This window comes from Rattus norvegicus, chromosome 13 (genome assembly GCF_036323735.1).
Source record: "Rattus norvegicus strain BN/NHsdMcwi chromosome 13, GRCr8, whole genome shotgun sequence".
Lineage (NCBI taxonomy): Eukaryota > Metazoa > Chordata > Mammalia > Rodentia > Muridae > Rattus > Rattus norvegicus.
The window spans coordinates 90,161,715-90,183,378 of NC_086031.1; the positions used below are offsets into that span (position 1 = coordinate 90,161,715).

At 40.8% G+C, this 21,664-nt stretch overlaps 1 protein-coding gene across 1 annotated transcript in view; it reads left to right on the top strand.

Annotated features, from left to right (window-relative positions):
- Wdr64 (WD repeat domain 64) overlaps positions 1-21,664 on the top strand; it is a 123,785-nt gene that overhangs the window by 4,891 nt on the left and 97,230 nt on the right. Inside the window, exons 2-4 of the mRNA XM_006250343.5 lie at positions 3,235-3,365; positions 14,920-15,022; positions 17,497-17,600. Of these exons, the coding sequence (XP_006250405.1) occupies positions 3,235-3,365; positions 14,920-15,022; positions 17,497-17,600 (338 nt within the window). The remainder of the gene's footprint in view (positions 1-3,234; positions 3,366-14,919; positions 15,023-17,496; positions 17,601-21,664) is intronic.

Below are 21,664 nucleotides of genomic sequence, written 5' to 3' on the forward strand. Positions count from 1 at the left end.
TTTCATTTTCAATTTTCATTTCACAGAACTTTCATTTCTGTGATTGCTACGGATGTTGAACAGTTTTTTAAAAATATTTCTTAGTAATTTTTATTTCTTTTTTTGAGAATTCTCTGTTCAGATCCATAGCCCATTTTTTTTAAATTGGGCTATTTATTTACTCGCTTCTTTGTTTTTTGAGTTCTTTGTATATTCTGAATATTAATTTTCCGTTAGATGTGTAGCTGACCAAATTCTTCCCTATTTGTGGGCCTTCTTCACTCAATTGACTGTTTCCTTTTTAGTATAGCTTTCTGGTTTTATGAAGTTACTGTTCGTCAATTGTTGGGCACAATCCTGAGTAAATTGAATTCTATTAAACAACCCCAACTCCCGCATCTGTATCTTGTAGGGTGCTGCCTGTGTTTCCTTCTAGCAGTTTCAGTATTTCAGGTTTCACATCTAGGTATTTGATCCATTTGAAGTTAGTTTTGCTAGTTTTGTAGGGTGATGTTGGCTATAAATATGTTTACTTTCATTCTTCTGGTTGGGAACATCCACTTTTCCCAGAACAACTTTATGAAGGTGCTTTCTCCCAGTATGTATCATTGACATCTTTGTAAAAGATCAGAGGGTTGTAATTATATGAACTCATGTTTGGGTCATTAATTGTATTCCATTAGTCTACACGTCTACACTGGTGCCAGAATGATACTGTTTGTATTACTATAGCTCTGTAATATTAGTTTGCACTCTGGCACGATAACCCATGCAGTACTGTTCTTTTTGTTCAGAATTGCTTTGTTTGTCCAGTTATTTGGTGCCTCCATATGATTTTAAGAGTGGGTAATTCTATCTCTGTGAAGAATGTTGTGGGGACTTTGATTGGGATTGTGTTGAATCTGTACATTTATTTTGGTAGAATGGTCATTTTCATCTGAATTCTACCAAACAATGAGCACGAGAGGTCTTTCCAACTTCTGTGTCTTCTTCAGTCTTTTTCATTTGGAAGTCTTTTACCTCATTATTAGGTTTGTGAGGCCATTACAAATGGGAGTGTTTCTGTGATCTCTTTCTTATCATGTTCATTATTGGTTATAGAGATAGGCTACTAATTTTTGTAAGTTGATTTTGTTTCCTGACACTTTTTATAAAAGATATTTTCGGGGGCTGGGGATTTAGCTCAGTGGTAGAGCGCTTACCTAGGAAGCGCAAGGCCCTGGGTTCGGTCCCCAGCTCCGAAAAAAAAAAAAAAAAAAAAGATATTTTCTAGTAAACATTTTGCAATCACTTATGTATATTATCCACAAATAAGGACAAATAGACTACCTCTTTTCCTACTCATATCACTTTAATCTCCTTCTTTTGTCTTTATAGCTCTAGATATTACTCACTGCATTTTGCTAGTACACAGCCGGGTCTCATTCCTAATTAGTGGGATTGCTTCCAGGTTTTCCTCATTCCTAATTAGTGGAACTGCTTCTGGGTTTTCCTCCATGTGGGGTGACATTGGCTATAGGTTTGTCATATATAGCACTTTTACACTGAAGGTCCCTCCAAGACCTTTGTCATGAAAGCATGTTGGATTTTTTCAAAAAAAAAAAAAAAAAAACCTTTTCTTCATCTAAGAGAATCAGGAGACTTTTGTCAGTAAGTCCATTTATATGACTTATTGCATTTACTAGCTTAGATATGTTGAGCCATCTCTAGGATAAATCTCTCATATTAAAGAGAATAAGAAATAGTTCCTTCTAGAGTCAAATGACCTGGGGAGAAAGTAACCATGAGCTTTGGAGAAAGCTTTAGGTTATTCCAAATACTGTGTTTCAATATAACAGTTTCATGAAGGCTTATAGTTACAGAACAGGAAAACCATAAGTCAAACTACCTTTCAAATACATCAATGGAACATCAGGTAGGTGGTTAAAAGAAAGTTGAGCAATCTCTGGGCCTCAGATGTCATCTAATAACATTTTTAACTTTTGGGTAAGTGAAGGTTAGGCTCTGCTTATATACTCCAAAGGATTACTAATGCTAACAGAGATCACAACAGCTGGGAAATAAATGGCTACTTAAAAGACTAAACCTAGGCTGGAGAGATGGCTCTGTGGTTAAGAGCACTGGCTCCTCTCCCAGAAGTCCTGAGATCAATTCCCAGCAACCACTTGGTGGCTTACAACCATTTGTAACGGAATCTGATGCCCTCTTCTAGTGCATCTGAAGACAGCTACAGTGTACTCATAAACATAAAATAAATATTTTTTTATAAAAAGACTAAACCAAAGATAATTGGGCTTTGGGCTCAATTTCAACTCTCCTTTTTAATTAAAGTCATAATGAGTTGACTAGACTTCTATAATATTTAATCTAGCGCTCTCTCAACTCTCTCCCTCTCTCTCTCTCTCTCTCTCTCTCTCTCTCTCTCTCTCTCTCTCTCTCTCCTGGAAATGTTAGCTGTCAGTAAACATTGCCTATTTCCCATTTTGTGCCCAATGTCTAAGTTCTGACACACAGCTAAGCCTTGGCAAGAAATTTATTCAATATATATTTTTGTTAGTTTAACAAAATAATAGGATTTTGTCTATATGGCTTGAGGAATCCTTCTCTCTAACTTTTTCTTGACTTGAGATTTAGTATTCTCATCCAAACACATCAAGAAACTTGGCAAAACTCAAGGTTCAAGTCAAGTGAGTGTGTGTATGTATGTCTGTGTGTGTATCTATCGGTATATGGTGTATGTCTGATGTGTATCTATGTGTCTATGTGTCGGTGTGTATATGCATGTGTGTGTGTCTACATGGTATGTGTGTTTTTCTGTGTGTGTATTTGTGTTGTGTGTCTATGTGGGTGTGTATCTGTGTGTGTCTTTGCATATGTCTGTGTGTGAGAGTTTACATAATGTCAGATCACCAATAATTGCTTTGTGCAAAGATCTAAGATAACTTGTAAGAAACACTGAACTGGTAAATGTTTTCATAGCAAGAAAAAGTGATTTCCTTAACTTTGTATTCATGCACAGAATTTCTATCATAGCTGAAACAGAAGAGTACCCTGAACACCAAAATAAATTGTTTATTCGGATTGAATACTATTCTAGCTGGGGCCTAGTTATGTTCATAAATACAAGATCTTTAAGGTACAGTGATAGTCAATCTATAAGCCAAAATGAGACTCTAGGATGGAAAGAGAATATAAAATGTGAAACTCTGTCCTTGGGATCTGATGGAAATGTTCCTTCACTTTTCCCCACTGCAGATGCAATCGATTACGATAAGTTTTACGCCTCGGTACAGCAAATCTTTGGCCCTGAAGTGAAAAATCAAGATGTGAAATGTTTTTACAGGAAGCTCTGCAACAACCCGGATGCAGCTTTCGACTGGTGTGAGGTACTTGCTTTGTGTGCACATAACTCAAAACCCTGGTCTTATTGACTTTGCTCAGAACAAGCGATTAAAAGTGTTACCCCCACCAAAGCTAAATCCGCAATGTGTACACAGAATATTACTGTGTCTACAGCCATAAAGACATAGTGATGGCCCCCAAGAAAGTGAGGAAAATGGGCAGCCATTTAGGTATATTGTCTGTATTTTTTTCAGACAGGGTCTTACTATGTAGCCCCAGTTGACCTGGCATTCATTATGTAGACCAGGCTGGTCTTGAACTCACAGAGAGTTGCCTGCTGTCAGTGCCATTGACAACAATCAGGATTTTAGGTGGCTTGGTTGGATTTGACAATGAAACATTTCTCCCCAGTACTGTCAGTGCGTGTGTGTCTTCAGAGCATTCAAATCATTGGCAGAAGTGACGAGGTCTACTTGGTCACTTCTGCCAGCTCTTGAAAATGTTTTCTGATTGGCGGATGCAAGAATTATAAACACGCAAGTAACTGAAACATCTGCCTCACTCATATCTGAATAGATCTCATAGACAAGAGATAACATGATGGTTTCAAATATTTTACTATCACATTGAACAGCATTACCAGAGTTTTTTGGCATCAAAGCCTGCCTTCTTGCAGCCCTAAAAAGCTAGGGTCAGCTACTTACCTCTCACACATTAATTAAAGAGATAAGTGATCATGGAAAACAGAGAACTGAGATTTATTCACAGTGGTCACACTGGAAAGAGTAGTAAAAGAGTCTAGTGACACCTCCCCACTCTGTCTTTGGGGACACTGATATGAAGTTTAAGTAGAAGACAAGAGGTGCTTTAAAGTAAGCAGTCATGACCACGGTATGGTCCTGCCTATCACAGATGGGTCATTGCCTAAGCCCTAGTCTGTCCTGTGAGGTTCACCTAGTCCTGAGAACACTGTGAAATCACTTCCTGGGTGGCAGGTGCCATTGACAACAATCAGGATTTTAAGTGGCTTGGTTGGATTTGACAATATAATGTTTCTTCTCAGTACTGTCAGTGCGTGTGTGTTTTCAGAACATTCAAATCATTGGCAGAAGCGATGAGGTTTACTTGGTCACTTTTGCTGGTTGGTACCAGGCCTCCCAGCTTTTCCCTTTCCCCAAATAGGGATTTCTAGGGAAATTTCTTTCTTTGTAGCCAACTGTTTCAATAGACTACTAACCAAAGGGAGGGGTGCAAAGTCTCATTAGACTGCCTCTCTTACCAAGGCAATCACAGCATCTAATGGATATGTGGAAGTGGAATTTTGATGAATGCCACACTCGGGAAAAGTTCTGTCTTATGTTTAACTACATATAGGCCATCACAAAATTGACTGTATGTTTTGCTTAAAAGAGCATATCAAGAACTCCAATAAAATAAATACAGTTTAGAAACTTGTAATACAAGATAGCCTAAATCCTGAAATTAGTACTTAGCAAAAGTTACTAATTTACCTTTAGGAAAAATTACAAACAAAAGCACTTCTGTGGCCTTTAAAGGAATATAATTCCTGTGAATATTTTACTAATATGCTAAAAACTGAACAGCTGTCCAAATTATTTTATGAGGCTAAAATAACAGAGTTGAACAAAGAAAACAAAAAGCAGATATTATTTATGAATAGAAATGCTAAAGTTTTAAATAGTGTTTATTAAACACTAAAAAATTTCCAGGTAGAAAAGTGGGGATGGTTCAGTCTTAAAACACCATGAGTAGATTCCTTCTAACTCAAGGGGGCTAACAATGCTATCATCTTAACAGAAGGCCGCAAAGGAAAGCCATGGCTGCACACACTCAGGTTTACAATCTGCTCACTGGGCACAGCAAGGCTCAATTATCGGCACACATTCTTCACCTGCTACTGAGACACACTAGAGGAGGCAAACAGCCTTGAAAGGACACGAATGGCCCGTGAACCTTCACTATTCACTGCCTTGCCCTTTTTCAGAAGAAGGTTGCTGACTCTAAATCATTAAGATTAAGTAAAATAAAAAAAAGATAGTTGATAAAAATCCAGCAGCCACCTCTTCTTTAACACACACACACACACACTCACACTCACACACACACTCATACACACTCATTCACACATATACACACGCTCACACAGACATACACACACACATACACACATATACATTACACACACAGATACACACACACTCACACACATACACACACATACACACACATACACATACACACTCACACATACACTCACACACACACAACAGTAAGAATGAAAGGGAAGTCACTGATAAGAGAGCCTGTTTATTATTATTATTATTATTATAAATATTGGTTTTTATTTGACATTTACTTTTTTATATCTTTTTTTATTGACTATTTTATTTATTTACATTTCAAATGTTATCCCCTTTCCAAGTTTCCCCTCTGGAAAACCCCTATTCCATCCCTCCTCCCCTTGCTTCTATGAGGGTGCTCCCCCACCACTTACCTACCCACTCCAGCCTCCCTACCCTGGCATTTCCCTACACTAGGGCATAGAGTCTTCCCAGAACCAAGGGTCTCTAGCACTTTAGTTTTCTAATAACACTCTTTATAATTGTAATTGATACTAGATTATCCTCTATTTGTGTGTTGTGTCAGCTTTGTAATTATAGAAGTATACTGGATATAATCTATTTCCCATGAGTTCTTTGCTTGTGTACTAATAGGTACTGGAAGGCTGACTATCAGAGCAAAGGAGGTTAATAATCCAATCCTTTGGGTTGAAATAGACAAGTGATCAGGAACAAGCCTCCACAGCCAAGGACACTAGCTTTCTTCCAGTCTCAGTATAGGTCTGACATTCTGTGACAATAGGACATTTATCGACTTGCTCATATGGAAGAACAGTTTACTATCTGCAGCAAACATTCTGTGTTTTTCACCTAGAGGTCAAGATAGATGGCTTTTCTTATCCCATCTTCAATATTTACATTTCAAATGTTATTCCCTTTCCCAGTTTCCCTTCCAGAAACCTGATATCCCATGCCCCCCTCCCTGCTTCAGTGAGGGCTCTCCCCAACCCACTCACCCAATCCCTTCTATCTCTCTGCCCTGACATACCCCTACACTGGGGCATGGAGCTTTGACAGGACCAAGGGCCTCTCCTCCCATTGATGCAGGACAAGAACATCCTCTGGTACATATGCAGTTAAGGCCATAGGTCCATCCCTGTGTATTATTTGGATGGTGGTGTAGTCTCTGAGAGCTCTGGAGGGCGGGGGGGGGGGAGGTCTGATTGGTTAATATTGTTGCTCTTCCTATGGGTTGCAAACCCCTTCGGCAAGGAGTCTGGTTTTTCCTTCCACTTTTCTTTCCTTTCCGTTTCCCTTATGCTTCTAGAACAAATGACCAGACATTTAGCAATTTAAGAGAGAAAACACAATCCTGTATTACAGTATAGTTTCCATTGACAAGGAGTCTGGGAAATGGTACTTGGCAATTCTCATGCAAAGTCTCCTAAAGCTCCTCTCTCATTTGGAGGACTCTCTGGAGAAGAATGAAGGTTCGCAGGTTGCCGACAGGATTTACACCCTCGCTGTCTTGGAAAACAAAAACAAAAACAAAAAGCAAAACCGAACCAAACCAAACAGTAGTCTTTCATTCCTGTAACTGAGTTTCAATGCCTCTTACTCCTTTTTTCTCACCCTTACACCTGTCTTCCTGAGCAAAGGTCCGACTGGGGTTGGGATACACACCCTGCTTAGATGACTTAGCAGAACCAGACAGCCGGCTACATTAGGACGTTCAAAACACTAATGGCAAAGTTTGTATCTACCCTTAATGACCATGTAACAAATCTCATAAAAGCTTCAGATAATAAAACTCACAAAGACCTTGTACACATTGGAGACCCTTCCCACAAAGTGCTTGTGAATGCCTGCAAAGCTTGGCTAGTAACAGACTAGCACACAGATTCTGTCGTGCAGCAGGTTTCCACAGTATGTCTGGTTTTTGTTTTTCTCAAGAACTGAAAACATGATTTTACCTTTGTTTTTTGCTCCATTGTTATATCAAGAGGTTTCTTGCTCTTTCCATTGTTTGCAAGTAAAAACCTGTCTTTGATGGTCAGGAGGAAAATGTTCCTTTTCTCTCTTGACCTTCTCTGAGCTGTCCAGTAGAAATATGAGCAGTGAGCAAGCATTGGGGTCTGAGTTTAAATTCCCAGGACACACTTTAAATCTACTGCTTCGAACTGCAGCAGCTCCGATGTGGCCAACCGTGTGACATTTAGAGACACTGCTATCTATAAAGCTTCCCACACAATGGGAGTTACAAAAACGGCAGGGAAATTCTCCTGTCTGAAGGTAAGTTTACAATTGCGTGTTGGACCGCATTCATAGCTATCCTTGACTGCACACAGCTACGTGCAGAGAGGTTGGCTATGCCCAGTGGATGTATGAAAATATATAATCTAGCAGAATATAGAAATGGCGAGTGATACAAATCCTACCAAGGCTCAGGGATCAAAGATGAAGGCTTCTGATTGTCAGGTTCCCCTCCCCTCTCCTTCTCTCTCCCTTTCCCCCTGCAGCTCTCCCTTCACTGAGAATGATTTAGCAGAGGCTGCACTGTTGATATTTTCATCCTGTGTTTGTGGCCAAGTTTTTAAGATGCCTTAGAATTTGGGATATGTTTGTTGTTGTTTGTTTGTTTGGTTGGTTTGGTTTGGTTTTGTTGGTAGTGGTAGTTTGATTTTGGTAGAGATTTTTACCTTGGTTAAACTGAATTTGGTGCAGTGATGCCCTGTCTCTATGGAGCCAACTATGAATTATTGTTGATGTTGCTTCAATTATAGCAAGTTGGACTCAATATGCATTGAGTGAAACTTCAGAGCGCCTTTCAGATAAGGAAAGGAAACCCAGTACCCTGAGCACAGGTGGGCTTAGGTGTGGATATATTCTCTCCAGTTGGACAGTTCAGACACACACACACACACACACACACACACACACACACACACACACATCAGGACATTCAGAATAAGAGTGCAAAACACTGAACTCATCTTCAGTGATGAGTAATAAAACCACATGAAAACTGTGGTGGAAAAGATACCACTTGGGAATCGAATCCTTAGGTGCTGTAGACCCCCATGCTGAAGAGCTTCTGTCTGCCACATGGGGCTGTAAATATTGGAAGTGTGATCTGAGGTTGAGGTATGCTGTAAATAAAAAGTGCATGCTTCCAAAAGCATTGTATGAAAAATGAAAAACATTTCACAGAGACTTTTAATGTTGAGCATATGTTAAATTATGTTTTCAACACACTAACAAAATTGATTTCATTTTGGCTTTACATTTCTTGTACATACTATAAGATATAATATTATATATGTGGCTTATATTTCTATTGGACGTCACAGAAAATGTCAAAATAAGAGTAGAATGAATTCCTCCTGACCATTGAAGTCAGGTTTTTACCAGCAAACAGTGAAAAGATAAAGACACTGTATGCATTCGCATCTCTTAGAAGACTCTAACTTTGCATTTGGAGGTTATACCTTGTTTGAATTTATTTTATTCAATTATAATATTTTTTAATTCTTTGAATGTTTTATGCACTGCATTTTGATCATATTTACCCCTCCTCCAGTTCCTTCACAATGCACCCTCCATCTCCCTGGGTCTCCAAACTATGTACCTAAGACAATATCAACAGACTTCTTCAATTTGAAGGTCATGCATTTCTATGTGAACACGAAGCAATTGTTTTACATTTTGGCTGACTAAGACTGTTGTTTTGGAAATGCAAGCTTCAAATCACATATGATAAAGGTACCCAGGACTCCTATGCTCTGTAAATGCCAAACCATAAAACATAATACTGGGTAGGTGTGCACGAGGGGCTCCACAGAACTGAAATCTTGAATGGAATCCGATTGTAAAGTAAATCTGTGTAGCTCTTCAGTTGTGGAGAGGAGGAATGGAAGCCTTACCCCTAACATCTGCTCCTTCTCAGAGCCTCATTCCCAACATCTGCCACTTCCAGCCTTACACAATCTCCTTACATGTATAAAATCTCTTCTTCTTTTTTCATACAAATTCCCAGTTCCCAGTTAGTCTTCACAACAGATCCACATGCAGATTGTAGAGAACCATACTCTTGCCATGGTAAGGGACATATGGAGAGGTAATTGATTTATCTAAAGCCAGATAGAAAGTGGGCTTTGGTCTCCAGCTAAATTTTCCTGTCTACCAATTCTTGATGCCATTTCCCATCTTGGACCTATAAATCTTGTGGTTTTGATAGAACAGCATGGGAGCAGGCTCTGGTGTGCTCTGTGCATGTGGGAGTTTGCTGAGGCTGGAGGAGTCTATGTGGGCTGTCCTGCCGTCACTGGCCTACTGCTTTCTCACCAGCTATCTGGCTGCCTCTTGAAGGGGCTTTTCAATTTCAAGGCCTGCAACCTAACCTTCCTGAGCTTTGGTGCTGTCTTCTGTAAAATGGAAACTGAACGCTACCTGGTGAAGGCTCGCTTCATTTCATTATCGATTACCTGGTATTTAAAGAGGCATCTTATTAGTTAGCTAATAGTCATCGATTGGGCAATACGAGTGGGATTGATTCTTCCAAAATCTGCCAAAGCTATGCAAATCTGATTCCAAAATATAAATCCACAAAAAGCTACGCTTTCTTTTCTGTGGTTTAGGTGCAGATTGTATATTACTACATCAGTGAAATGTTAGTCAATAAAAACATAACTTAGGCCTATCCCTGCAGTATATCATAAGAAAGACTAGAGGTAAAGAAATCCAAACAGTGTGATGGCCTTAGACTGGCATAGCTAATCAGTGAAAAGACAAGGTCTGCTTTTCACTCAGCACCATGTTAGTCTGTGTTGCTGGTAAGCAGCTGTTGTAATTTCCACGTCTCCCATAGTCACTTTGAACACTTGATCCTTCCATGATACAACTGTTTAGAAGGGTGTAAACTTTAGGCAGAAGTGAGTCACGGAAGAGGCAGGGACTCTTGTGTTTATTTAGCCTAGTCCAGCTTCCTGTTCCTTTCCCTGCTTTTCTGAGTTTGGATGCCATGTGACCAAATGGCTTCCTGCTCTTACCCGAATGCTTTCCCGGCTTGCTGCCCTGTCTTCATCACCTTGATGGACTATATACTGCAGGAAATGTAAGCCAAAACAAGCACCTTCTCTCTTAAATTGCTTTATCAGAGTATTTTATCACAGCAACAGGAAAGGGAACCAAGAGAGAAGTCTATGAACAGGTTTTTAGGAGCACATTGCAAACTGATTCCAGCCCGAGTCATAATATGCCATAATATGCCTGTCGGGCCAGCCTGTAGATTCCTCAAGCCTCAGCCAACTTCCACAAGCCTTCCAGGCTGCTCTGGAGCTGTTCTATCAAAGATGCAAGGTTTAAAGGGGCCCAAAGAAAGGATAATTGCCAGGGCCAGTCCCAGTGGGGGTCTTCTTTCTCTTGTAGGTTCTTCTGGAGGCAGTGGAGGGGAAAGAGCGTTGGCAGAGGGTAAGGCTTTGTCTTACGAGGTAGTTAGGGTTGCTGTATAATAATAAGTTTACTTATCTAAGTCTAAGTTACTATGCTACTGTAGCTGTTTTACTTATCTATGCAAGTCACTGTGCTCTGCTACTGTAGCTGACCTGCCTTCTGTGTTCCTCTGAGGCCAGAAACTGCAGTCTCTGGCATTTAGCACCTCATTCTAAAACAGCAGGAGATAAAGTAGAGGATTAATTGCTAGAGCCTTTTCCCTTTTGTCCCTATGCCTCTTGCCTGTCAGGCAAGGGGGAAGTTTGGAGCAATAAACTTTTTTTTTTTTATTAACTTGAGTATTTCTTATATACATTTCGAGTGTTATTCCCTTTCCCCGGTTTCCGGGCAAACATCCCCCTCTCCCCTCCCCTTCTTTATGGGTGTTCCCCTCCCCATCCACCCCCCATTACCACTCTCCCCCCAACAATCTAGTTCACTGGGGGTTCAGTCTTAGCAGGACCAAGGGCTTCCCCTTCCACTGGTGCTCTTACTAGGATATTCATTGCTACCTATGAGGTCAGAGTCCAGGGTCAGTCCATGTATAGTCTTTAGGTAGTGGCTTAGTCCCTGGAAGCTCTGGTTGCTTGGCATTGTTGTACATATGGGGTCTCGAGCCCCTTCAAGCTCTTCCAGTTCTTTCTCTGATTCCTTCAACGGGGTCCTATTCTCAGTTCAGTGGTTTGCTGTTGGCATTCGCCTCTGTATTTGCTGTATTCTGGCTGCAATAAACTTCTATTGAACCAAGAGAAGTGAATAGGGCTTGCAGAAGGAAAAACTTTTACATAGCCAAATATGCATAAACATATATACTTTCACACACGGGTTCAATAAATGCACATTTATACATTTCCAGTGAAGTTCAGTTGGGCCCAGCTTACATGCATTCTCACCATTACATTCTTACACACACACATGAATACATTCTCACAATCACATACTTACACACACATCCATACTTACATATGCATATGGAGCAAAAGACCAAGCACTGGTGCAGAAAGAACTCACTCATTCTGGATGAAGGATGAGCTCCAATCTTTATTACATAGAGAAAGAAATAGTTTCTACCCTTTTAATGGTAAGTGAATTAAACCCAAGTTTGTAAGAGAAAAGGCTCGTTCTTTTAATAAGACAAAGCCTGCATTACTATTGAGAAATGGTTTTTTTATGATGTTCTTGATAGTCATAAATTACTCAGCCCAGCAATGTGCTCAAATTATATCACATGGTTTCTAGCCTGAAATTTTAAAATTTCAAGAAACTGGAGATCCCCGAGGCTACTATCCATCACAAGATGATAAGAAATGCCTGTCTTTGATCATAGAATTTCTCCCTTGAAACATAACCTTTCAAAATGAGTTTTTCCATCTCTTCTGAAGTTTGCCTGACATATCTAAAAAATTTCCTGAGTGGATTTCAATGATTTGATGCAACTGGTTTTCTTGAGAAGTTATTAAGCAATGCAATAACGTGTAATAAGTGAAAGTAGCAAAATCAGTCATCTGATTTGAACTTTTTCTTAGCATATATTAGTGACTCAGAGTGATGGGTTTCTTTACAACATTTCCGTGCATTGGTATGGTGTATTTGAAACATAGTCACTCTCCTGTCACTGTCTCTTGCCTCTCCCCGTTCTCCCATCACCTTGGTCTTTTCGACCAGTCATGTTTCTACTTCCATATCTTGTCAAAGTCAGTAATTTCTGCAGGAGTAAAAGTAGCACGTATATGCACATGACTATGACACTAAAGGATGTGTATGATAAAATGCATGACTGACTGACAAGTGTGCTTAACAGGAAAGGTGCTGAGTGGGTGGTTTTTGTTGGCAGGGAGAACAACAGTTCCATTTTCTTTAATGTTCCTGGAAACCTAGGGTACCATTCCTCACATGTTGACATCAACTGAGTTCCTATCTGCCACTTGTTGCAATCCAAGTATATTACACTCTCCCTAATTACTATAAAATCTAAGCAGCCTCATCCTTATTTAAGGAGGTGGGGGGTCATTCCTGATGATGAGGTAAACTCAGGAACAGAGAACTCCAGACACTGGCTTGAGATCCTGTGACTATTGAACCAGAACTTGATTTCATGCCTTGAGGAGGGCATTGCTCCCACAATTCTTCATACATCTCTTCTTGGACATATTATCACTATCTCCACAATGATTCTACAGAAATGACCTATCAGGGTGAATGGCTGTGTATAAACTCTTTGAAGTTACTGTAAACAAAGCACACAGTTCAGAATTAGCCATACTGTGTAGAATTCTCCCACTCCAAGAAACACTGGAACTTACTGACTGGGAACTGAGGAATCCTGGTGGTCCCCACTGTCGTTTCACTTTTGACCCCACTATTATTTCACAAGACTTATCTCAGGTTACATAGGCTGCCAAACATACATTAATTATGCTGAATAGTGCTGATAAAATGAGAGCATACAAAAGTGCCCTCCCTCCCAACAGTCTGTGTCCCCACTTACACAATCAGTCACTATTCTAAGTAATTATGAAAGGAATTTTCTGATGAATTTAAGGAACTAATCACCGGAACTTAATATGGGAAGATTATCCTAAATAATCTAGGTGGCTCAAAGTCCTTCAGAACAAAATAGGAAGAGGAGGGGGAAGGGTTCCAAGCATGAGGAGCCTTAATATTCTTCTGCTGTTGCTGAGAAGGGGGGACTTGGGTGTAGGACTGAGTAGAAGGCCTGGAAATCTAGGCAGTGACAGCTGACAGGGAGCAGGCAGATCAACCTTATGCCAACAACCTGAATGATACTGAAAACCGATTCCTCCCAAAGACTCCAGTAAAAACACCTTTCTACTGTCTCTTAGATTTGAGTCCTCTGAGATCCATTTTTGACTTTACCCAATGAAACTATGGGTTAATAAAGAGGCCTTCTTTAATGTCAGGTTTGTGCGCATTTGTTTTGGTAGCATTAGGCAGAAAAATAATGCAGCAGGGTAGGTGGTTGAGCAAGGAGATGGTTCAGTGACTTGACTTCTGAATCCCCAGCATCCAGATAATAGGCAGCACAGTAGCAGAGAGTGCTGGAACCCTAGTGCTGGACCTACAGAAACAGGTGGATTCCCAGAGCTGTCCAACAGCCTGGCTGGATAGGTGAGGTCCAGCCTCAATATGAGATCCTGCCTCAAAAAATAAAGCATGATAGAGGAAGACACATAGACAGGCACACACACACACACACACACACACACACACACACACACACACACACACTTTTCTCAAAATTCTCTATTCCTTTAAACATATTCTCAGTCATCAGTAAAAGAAAATTTCTTAATTAAACTTATTAATAAGTTAGTAGGAATTATTTTGTTGCTAGTAGATTTTGATACAGGCTTGTGTTGTCCAGGTTAGTCTTAAACTGGTCTCACATATTTTACTGCAGTCTGAAGTTACAGGCCTGTGTCACTGTGCCTGGCTTACAGCTGTTAACATTTTTCAAATGCCTCTAATTTCTGAAACCTTCACAATTTGATGATTTATTCACAAAGATGACTTTTAATTTCAGAATATCTTCTTATAGCAAGGTAGCTAATTTTCATGCAATGTCTAGAAAATGGGCAGCTAATCAAATAAAAATCTTCCCTTTTACTGGAGTGAAAAAAGTCTGACCCAGCAAGACTCATAGATGATAGGAATAATCACGGTCAACATCCTAGTTGAGTCCCTGACTGATGAAGGCTGATTTCATTTTCAAACAAGGGCAGGACAGTCATCAATCTTACAGCAGGAATAAGGACACAAACTTGGTGCATGGTTGCTCCTCAGGGGAAAATGTCAGTGCCTCCTCAGAAATCACACATCATCAGTGCAAAGTGTATTGAATTTCAAAGTCCTGCTTATTTACAGGGGACTCTCTACTCAGACATCATAAAGCAAGGTGCATTTCATCTCAGTTAAACTTTGAATTCAGCTAGTGCAGAATCTGTTATTACTGGACAGCCAGCTCTGATACACTGCTCATGTTTACCTTGTTGTTTCGGGATTTTAGATCTTTGGATATTTTTCCACTGATGAAGATCCTCTTGCTTCGCAGATGGATGAAGAAAATATGGTTTTTCTTGTGTCTAGGAAACAGCGAATTGTGATTTCAGGTGACATACATTTTTCCCCAAATATGTATGGATTTTAATATCTTTCTCAAAACTGGGCATTGGGAACGTAGTATTTCTAAATAGTCACCCCACAGGTCCTCACTCAGTTCCCCACAAGAGAAAAAAATAGTGTGGGGAGAAACTACCTGCAATTGAAACCCTAAAGCACGTTCTTGCTATGAAAGATACTACAGAATGTGATTTAGAAAAGAAGCTTGTGAAAGGTTCAGGCTTCAAGCAAAATCTCGCTATGATGACATCTTACTAGTACATGTCCAGTGATACCAGGAGGAACTTTGTGTCTTTACAATATTCTTGAAGTGTCCCCAAGTAAAGCGCCTCCCAAGCTCCTACCCTTGATTCTTCTAAAGACACTATCTCCACACTGAGTTTGAGCCAGCCATAGACAGGTATTAGCTCAATTCAGGTCCTTTCCAGTTTCCAAGTGTCCTTTGTTTTTTTTCATATCTGACCCTGGGATTTGGGTATTCTCAACCTCTCCACTGTTGACACTTAGGGTTTTTGTCATTGTTCACTCCAAGGTAGGAAAATGTTAGGAAGTATCTTAGGGTTTTATTGCTGTGAAGAGACACTATGACTAAGGCAACTCTTACACAGGCAAATATTTAATTGAGGCTGGCTTACAGTTTTAGAGGTTCAGTCCATTATCATCATGGTGGGAATCATGATAGCATGCAGGCAGACATGGTGATGGAGAAGGAGCTGAGAGCTCTACACCTTGATATGAAGGCAGCAGAAAGGATCTGTTTTACACAGGCAGCCAACAGGAGGGTCTCTTCCACACTGGAAGGGGGCTTGAGCAGAAGGGACCTCAAAGACTGCCTATACAGGACACACTTCCTCCACCAAGGCCACAGCTCCTAATAGTGCCATATTCCATGGGTCAAGCATATTCAAACCACCACAGGAAGAGAAGAGGTGAAGCCTAGAGCCGTTGCCTGTCTTTCAGCCTTTCATTCCATGTTCTGAGATGAAGTCAATGCTCTAGGTTGAGTCTGGTTGTTGGAGCTTGGTTCTAATTTTTTTGATTAAATCGGGAATCTGTGTGTTCAAACACTAAAGGTCCTTATCCCAAATTGGTTTTTGATGGATCAATAAAGATACCAGCAGTCAATGGCTGGGCAAAGAGAGGCAGGACAGGACCCTTAGAGTTCTGATGGCTAGGATGCAGGGGGGGGGGGCGGGGATTGCCATAAGGGTGAACATAGGAACAGCAGGAGATAAAGCCAACCAGCCATGTGAGATTTCAGGTAAGTGGCCACTGGCCACCTCCCCAGTTGGGCCTAGGGTAGCCAGCAGAGGATTAGAAGTACCCAACCATTGCACTAGATGGCATATTAAAAATAAGCTTGTGTGTGTGTGTGTGTGTGTGTGTGTGTGTGTGTGTGTGTGTGTGTGTGTGTTTTATTTGCAATCCAAAGATTGATCTGGTGGCTGGAAGCACGACCAGCCAGGAACACAACATGGTGTAGCTAAAATTCACTGCTACATCTGGCATCCTTTAAAACTGCATTTCAGGGCGAGGGTATACAGCAGTACCTACAGTGTGCATAGGATACCTAAGTGCTAGGGACACGACGGTGAACGACAGACACAGGATATCTATTTTTTCACTTAGAAAAGCCTGGTAATTGGAATACTGACTCTGTTCCTTTCCTTTCAGTGTTTACAATGGCAAAAATTATACCTGCTTGGGAACAGACTATAGTCCCAGACCCCAGGAGATCCAGCCGAGAGGAATGGCAAGAGTTTATGGCTAGCCTGGGTTATACACAAAGCTAAAACCCAAACAAACAAGAGTTAACTCATACTGACTGAGAAGCAGTGTGTGTACACTGCTTTGTCCTTAGCCATTGGGTAGGCACATGAGCATCAAAGTGTCTAGTGTTATTCCCCCAAATGCACAGAATGTTGTAGGAAGCTTTAAGAAAGCATTAAGGCAGTTTTGTTCTTTTACAACAGAGAGCCTCGGATAATGTTAGGACTTTAGTCTGTGCAGACCATGACAGTGACACTTCAAAGCAAAGGCCATTAAGAGATGAGGAAACTCTCAAAATAGAAAGGTTCCAAATGGTGTTTAGAAATCCACTCTCTGTGAAATGTGTCCATAGTGCTGTGTATATGCTGGGAGGGGTGGGGGTAGTGGGGATGTTGGGTGTGGTGCCAGAGTTCTTTGGGAATTCATAGCCCATGTTCAGTTGAGACACTCTATATTCATATTATGTCTCCAAGGATAATTAAAAGCCAAGCAGCACTGTGTGTGTTTTGGTTTTGTTGTTTTGTTTGTTCATTGCTTTGATTTGTTTTTGTTTTTTTTAGGGGGGGGCTTTATTTAATTTTAAGTAACTCAGGGATTGTAGTGAAATGCTGGCTGTCTTCTTTTTCTTGTTTTACACCCATAACAAATGAATTTTTGGACCTCTGGCAGCTGACACTAATCATGCTTTTGACAGGCAGTAGACGACGAGATGTGATCAAATGCATTGTGAAGGTCCCACAGCTGGATTTATTGATAACAGCATCTCAGAAAGGATTAATAACAGTCTTCAACAGCCAGGTGACTTGGAATCTTGGTCCCTCTCCCCTTCACTTTCTTCACCCCTTTTCTTCCTGTGTTTCGTTTTATCTATGCATTTATCCCGATGCTTCAGCAAACACAAAAACAAGGCACCCATGTGACTCGAGGAATACAATAGTAAGTAGGGAATTGCTGAGCCTTGAGTTTGTCTCAGGTTTGACTGCTGAGAAAGGCTTGGTGGTGTTTCTTGGAGTGTTACTATGACTTACATGGCATCCAGCATGTGAAGGGTTGACTTGGATAATTTCCCAGATCAACCCCTAAACATGGGCTAGCCAAGTAATAGGGAATCCTCTGAGGAGAGTCGGCTTGGAGGAGATGAAATGTCTCAGGTGTTCCAGGCAGTGCTTGGTGCACACTTTTAAGCCCAGTACTTGGCAGAGGAGGATGGATCTCTGTGAGTTTGAGGTCAGCCTGGTCTACACAGTGAGTTCCAGGACAGCCATACCTACAGAGAAACCCTGTCTCAAAACAAACAAACAAAGTCTGAGGTTTAGCACCTGGTTTTCTACGATATTGAATAGGGAACTTCATAAGCCTTGGGTCTTCACACGAAGACAGACACTATGAGGATCAAATTCAATGATGAAGTAGAAACTCTAATATTTATGAGTAATAAATGTGTTTATTTTTTGGGGGGTGGCTTTCAATACAGTGTTTTTCTTTGTAATACTGGTTACTCTGGAACTCACTGTAGATCAGGCTGGCCTTGAATTCAGAGATCCGTCTGCCTCTGCCTGCCAAGTGTTGGGATTAAAGGTGTGCACCACCGATGCCTGGCTAGTAATACATTTTTATATAAATGCAAAACATTGCTATGATCAATATTTCTAAATTTATACATCTTGAGCTTCCCCGTTTTTTATATGTGGGAGATTTCAACAGATTGTGTGGTGATGTGTCCTACATGACATCTCCATTGTGAAAACAAGAGAGGCACTGTCGCTGGTAAACACACAGAGTAAAGATTCCAAGTTCATTTTTAACTGGAGACAAGGGCAGGCTTTATTCATACAAGAAAAATGTATTTGAAGTAGTCATAATTTTCAAAATCTATGTTAGTCCTTCAATAACACTCAATTCAGAGAGTTTTCCAGAAGATCATACCTAGGGCAATGAGACTGTTAGGCAGGGGCCATCTGGGCACAGCTATTGGGTGTGTGGACAGAGCCTGCTGCATAGCCTGCTATACACACAGCTGAGTATGGTACTTAATGTCTATAGCCCCAGACCCCATCCAGAGCGATAGATTTTTCTTTCCAAAATAGTTAGTTGTGTTGGTTAAACAAGTGAATACAGGGGCTGGAGAGATGGTTCAGGGGTTAAGAGCACTGACTGCTCTTCCAGAGGTCCTAAGTTCAATTCCCAGCAACCACATGGTGGCTCATAACCATCCGTAATGGGATCCAATGCCCTCTTGTGGTGTGTCTGAAGATAGCTACAGTGTACTCACATACATAAAATAAATAAAAATTCTTTTTTTAAAAAAATGGGTGAATATTTCTAATGTGTTTGCCTCACCGGGTGCATCCAGCAAATTCTGGAAATTAATGTGGGAAACAAAGGATCAGGAAACTGACCCCTGATACACAGAACCCTTCTCTGTCTCCTTCCTTCTCCCCTTAAAGCATTAGCTCCCTTCTCAATACAGACCTTTGTGCCTTCAGGACTCATCCAAGATGAGATAGATCTATAAAACACTGTGAGGAGGGAAATGATGGTCTGCACTGTAAAGTGGTCCTTGATTGTAGGGAAGTGAGGTGGCTCCTCTAGGATGCTTCACATACACCCACAATAAAACAAAGGCACCACAGAGAAGTTTAGAGTTGAGCACATGGAAATTTACAAACACACAGAAACCCACTTCTATTTCTTATCAAATAATATGATGGGATCCTAAAACAGAATGAATGAATGAATGAATGAATGAATGTGGGGGGAGGGAGAAAGGGAGGGAGGGAGGGAGAGAGAGAGAGAGACAGAGACAGAGACAGAGACAGAAACAGGAAAGGAAGTAACTTGGAGGGGGGCTTGGATAAGGAGGTGGCATATGTCATACAAGCATGAAGACCAACTCAGTACTTACATGAAAATACCACACATGACTTCCTGTGCCTATAACCACAATACTATGTAGTGGTTGGGGCCCAATAGAGACCGGTAGATTTTGGAGAGTTTACTGGCCAGGCAAGCATAGCTGAAAATAGAGAGTTTCAGGTTCAGAGGGAGACCCTGACTTAAGAAAATAGATGGAGACTGAGAGAACAGAACAGCCGATGTCTTCTTCCTTTGTCATCCACAGGTGTGTGCACGTGTACCCGCACCCACATGCTTGCACACACTTGCATATATCAGACATACACATTCTTCCTCTCCCCCTGACACACACACACACACACACACACACACACACACACACAATGGGACTGGAGAGAAAAGATTGTTTTAAAATTATGTTAAGCTTTGATACATTAGAAAAAATGTTATTTTAAATGTTACATTCCTTAAGCATGGGTGAGTCATTATGGGAGAAAAATCCCCTGAATCACTGTGTTGTTCCCAGAGATCACTTTTTCAAAACAGTCATTAATAACTCGAGATATCTTTTAATAGATAAACACATAATTACCTTATCTGAGAAAGAATGAATAAAACTACGGAAACTTTTGGTGATAGAGACTGGAAAATTCATGCAAAAGCTAAGGCATTAAAGACACTAAAAATCAGTAAGGATGAGAAAGAAGAGAACTTAAATTGTTCCCATTAAGTTGGATGTAGGGGACTATCTTAGTTTCTTTTCCTGCTACTGTAACAAATTTGGGACAAAAGCAACTTAAGAAAAGCGGGGCTTATTCTGCCTCACAATTTAAGCTACAACCCAGGACAGAGACGTCAGTGCAGCAGATCCTGGAAGCAGCTGGAAACACAGTACCAGCTGTCAAAGGAGAACAATGAATGTTGCCGGTCATTTGCTTTTGCAATCTTATGTATCCAGGATCCCTGCCCAGGGACTAGTCCTGCCCTGGGAGTGGTTAAGATGGGTCTTCCCAACCAACCCAATCAAGACAATCCCTCATAGACATTCTCCAAGAAGGCAAACCTTAATCTCTATCCGTGCTTTTCAACCTGGGGTCCGAGCAACCCTTTTATAAGGGCTCCATATCCACTCTCCTGCATGTCAGATATTTACATTACAATTCATAACAGTAGCATAGTTACAGCTATGAAGTAGCAATGAAAATAATTTTATGATGGGGGAGGGGCACCACAACATAAGAAACTGTAGTAAAAAGTCACAGCATCAGGAAGGTTGGGAACCGCCCAGGTCTAGTTCATTTATCTCAGTTGCACCCACCTAGGAAATTCTGCAGGTTAAAGATGCTAACCGCCACAGGAAATAAGAGAGGAAACATGGTGCTCTATCCTGCTCTTAAACATCTTCCTTAAAACACTAGTTTTATTTTCCTTTCCTATCCAGAAATAAGAACCTGAGTGTAGAGCCTCTGGGCACTCTTTCTGATGAAAGACAGTTGTAGCATCCATGAAAAACTATCCCTGAGCCCTCCCTGCCCTACATGGTTCATATATCCACCCTGTTCTGTGTTGCTGTAAAATTAAAATAAATGCTGTCTTTTACCCCGCACTAGATCTGACACCACAACGCCCCAAGATATCAGATAGATAGCTTCATCTCAGCCAGCAAAGCCTCTCACCCACTTTGCTCTATCCTGTATCACACTGCCAATGGCTACTCTCTGAGCCTGGCAACATTCTCTCTACCCACCTAGTTCCCAAGGCAGGTTGCCACCATGCCAGACATACACAATCCAATTCCGTGGCAGACTGGTGTTCTAGCCACCACACACTCTCTTGAACTTAAATTGCCACACGAAAGAACACACAAGACAATAACCTCTGATCCAATTGATAATATATAATTTGCTCCTCTAGACATACAAAGCCCTGTTACAATCCACCCCTTGAGAATATTCATAACAACCTATAAATGTCCAGAGAAGAATCTTAGCATCTGCCTGCATGTT